This window comes from Cynara cardunculus (assembly GCF_001531365.2).
Source record: "Cynara cardunculus var. scolymus isolate 2C chromosome LG 1, CcrdV1, whole genome shotgun sequence".
In the NCBI taxonomy this organism is placed as follows: Eukaryota; Viridiplantae; Streptophyta; class Magnoliopsida; order Asterales; family Asteraceae; genus Cynara; species Cynara cardunculus.
Window position 1 is genome coordinate 17,625,207 of NC_037528.1, and position 3,206 is coordinate 17,628,412.

Genomic DNA, 3,206 nt, shown 5'->3' on the forward strand with positions numbered 1-3,206 from the left:
AACATGGTATATATGCTAATTACTCTTTATAGGTGGTTTATGCCAATAAATATTGGAATCACATTTCTTGTTGGAGGAACACTGGGGTGGATAGCAGCAAAACTAATTAAACCAAAGCCACATTTGGAAGGCCTACTCATAGCTATGTGCTCCACAGGTACTTATATGTATGTATATATCATTTTATGATGCATTTAGAGCTATAATTAAGGTTATTAATTACGTTTCATGTTTTTATATAGGAAATCTGGGAAATATTCTGTTGATAATTGTCCCTGCAATCTGCACAGAAGGTGGCAGCCCTTTTGGAGAACATAGTGTCTGTAAGTCCAAGGGACTCTCTTATTCATCTTTCTCCATGGCGGTGAGCTTATTTCTTTCTTCATTTTACTGAATTCRTTAACTAGCAACGACTTAACTGAACAACAACTAGTGTTTTTGAACATTAATTCATGATATAATATATATTGATGGTGCATGCAGTTGGGCAGTCTGTGYATTTGGACGTACACTTTTCAGTTGATAAAAAGCTCGTCTTTAAGGTATACCGCATTCATAAAACAAGCAGAAGAATCACCACAGGAACCCAACAAGGACCCGGATTCAAATGAAAACACTCGTCTTCTCAATAATGGAGAACGAACCCAAGAATATATCGATGTACTCGTGCCTTCATCATACTCCATTAGTGACGTCCAACCCGTAAGCCTTCCTAAATSCTAACTATATATGTTGCATAATGTAGTTCAACTTATAACTCATGCATGGATTTGTGTAGAGTGTACACCATGAATCAGTGAGGAAGGAGGAGAAAAAAGACGCATCGTTGTCAAGTAAACTAGTAGATATATTCCACAAAGTATTGAAGGAACTATTGGCTCCTCCTACCCTTGGTTCTGTAAGTATCTAAAATTAAGCTTTTCCACTTAATTATTAAGCATATATGTATCCTTAATTGCATATCATATGATATGATGATATATATATATATAATAAGAATAAGAATAAGAATGATGTTGTGGTTCGTTTTCTTGATCAGATTGTAGGATTGATTTTTGGGGCAACCCCATGGCTGAAAAAGCTTGTGATTGGCGATGATGCTCCATTACGAGTAATCCAAGATTCCGCCACGCTACTTGGGTATGCTTAATTAATTAAGAACACCTKATTATTAGTTTTGGCAGGTCCTTATACAAAAGTTAATTTGGATTAATTCTTTAATTATGAAAACATGCATTTTAATCATCTTGTTATATATCCAGGGATGGAACCATACCTTGCATAACTCTTATACTTGGAGGCAATATAGAGAGAGAGAGAGAGAGATGTTATATATCCAGGGATGGAACCATACCTTGCATAACTCTTATACTTGGAGGCAATCTAATACAAGGTATAAAATTCCCAACTTTTTAAATCATTGATTACTTGTGTTTTGACTTCTCATTACAAACCACCATACTTTGCAAAAATGATGGTCTGTTTGCAACAAAAAAAGATTAATCTCACATATATATATATATATATATATATATATATATACATACTTAAGGTTTTCGGAGGGCGAGCATAAGACCGGTTATCATCATGACGATCATCTGTGTGCGATACGTGATTCTTCCCTCAATTGGAATATTGGTGATCAAAACAGCTTCTAGTCTGGGATTACTTCCTGTGGATCCCCTCTTCAGTTTCTTGCTATTGATTCAATACACCGTGCCCCCTGCCATGAACATCAGTAAGCATATATATATATATATATGCAAGCCATCTTTATATATATATATATATATATATATGATTCTTGACTTTGGTCGTTAATTTTAATTTGTAAATAGGTACGATGACCCAATTGTTTAATGTGGGACAAGAGGAGTGTTCAGTGCTTACGATGTGGAGCTACTTGGCTGCAGCATTTGCACTGACTGGATGGTCAACAGTCTTCATGTGGATCTTGGCATAATTTTTTTGTAATTTCATTTTATGTATTATATATATGCATTAATTAATTAATTAATTCCCAGTGTAGGTAGGATCAATATCAATTTGTTTATAATTCTTTCTTAGAAATGAAGGTGTAACACATGTATGTATGGTTACCACTTAGTTTGTTGTATAACCACATGCGGTCGAAGCTCGCGTATTGTCTGACTACAAGAATCATTGAAACAATAAATAGGGTTCTCGTATAGGAAAATGTCAAAAGATCCACATACGTCTAAACCTTAAAAGATAACGAGCCTAGAAACTGAATATTAATGAAAACAAGAAACCTTGTTTTATTAAATGGTTTGATTCATTGAAAATGATCGGCTATAAATATGTAATTTTTTCATTTAAAATTTTGAAGTATATAAAATAATGAAATTGGTCCAAGTTTCTTGACATCGAACTACCATAACAACTTTTTGTCTCGTTGACGTAAGTGGTGACATATTCAGTCCTCAAACTTAATCTAATAAGATAAAATATATCACTGAATAATACAAATCACATGCCCCTAAACTCCAAATCTGGGCGAATAATCTTTATAACGATGATATTGACATCTCACATGGGATTTGAGTATCGATCAAGCCAAGAAATGTTTGTTAAATTCGGGAGTTTCTTTTTCCTATTAAGATCTGTCTGAAATAAGATGACCTGAGGTAGACAACCCAAACATAAAAGACCAATCAATTCAACAATTTCCAACAATTGCTTAAGAGTTAAATGGAAAATAAACACTCCTGGAGGAACGAATAAGCTGATCAAACAAAAATAAAATAAATCCACACATTGGTTCAGAGATMGACAATAAGCAACAATGAAGTGTTGAAAAGGATCTTTTTTTCTCATATTTTAAAAAGAATAAGCAACAATGGTCTTTAAAATCCATTCAAACTGCTTAACATATCTGTATTGGGTATTCCTATTTCTACTGCAGAAGCAAGAAAAAAAATATATATGAGTWGGGAGTCTTACCTTCTAAATGAGAGTGAGTTGAAGTTTAGGGCGGTTGGGTTGTGGTTCGACAACCTCCATGTGGATCTTTACGGTCTGAAGAACACCATAAGCAATCGATCCATCAATCTTTTTTATCTTCTGCTGCTGCTCATCCACAACCCATTCTCCACCTCCTTTCTCACCTCTCATTGTTAAGTACACTGGTCCTTCTATACCATACCTATAATCAATAACAATCCCGAATTTTAATTATTAACTCG

At 34.2% G+C, this 3,206-nt stretch overlaps 1 protein-coding gene and 1 long non-coding RNA gene across 2 annotated transcripts in view; one reads left to right on the top strand and one right to left on the bottom strand.

The window, feature by feature from the left end:
• LOC112502154 (protein PIN-LIKES 7-like) overlaps positions 1-2,148 on the top strand; it is a 2,699-nt gene extending 551 nt beyond the window's left edge. Inside the window, exons 2-9 of the mRNA XM_025105988.1 lie at positions 33-157; positions 243-364; positions 484-702; positions 779-898; positions 1,040-1,140; positions 1,341-1,393; positions 1,553-1,738; positions 1,839-2,148. Of these exons, the coding sequence (XP_024961756.1) occupies positions 33-157; positions 243-364; positions 484-702; positions 779-898; positions 1,040-1,140; positions 1,341-1,393; positions 1,553-1,738; positions 1,839-1,963 (1,051 nt within the window). The 3' untranslated portion in view covers positions 1,964-2,148. The remainder of the gene's footprint in view (positions 1-32; positions 158-242; positions 365-483; positions 703-778; positions 899-1,039; positions 1,141-1,340; positions 1,394-1,552; positions 1,739-1,838) is intronic.
• Positions 2,149-2,327: 179 nt separating this feature from the next.
• On the bottom strand, positions 2,328-3,188 carry LOC112502162. The gene is made up of 2 exons (XR_003067640.1): positions 2,965-3,188; positions 2,328-2,643 (listed from the first exon to the last, which is right to left on the bottom strand). It is a non-coding gene; the product is annotated as an uncharacterized LOC112502162 (long non-coding RNA).
• Positions 3,189-3,206: the final 18 nt, after the last annotated feature.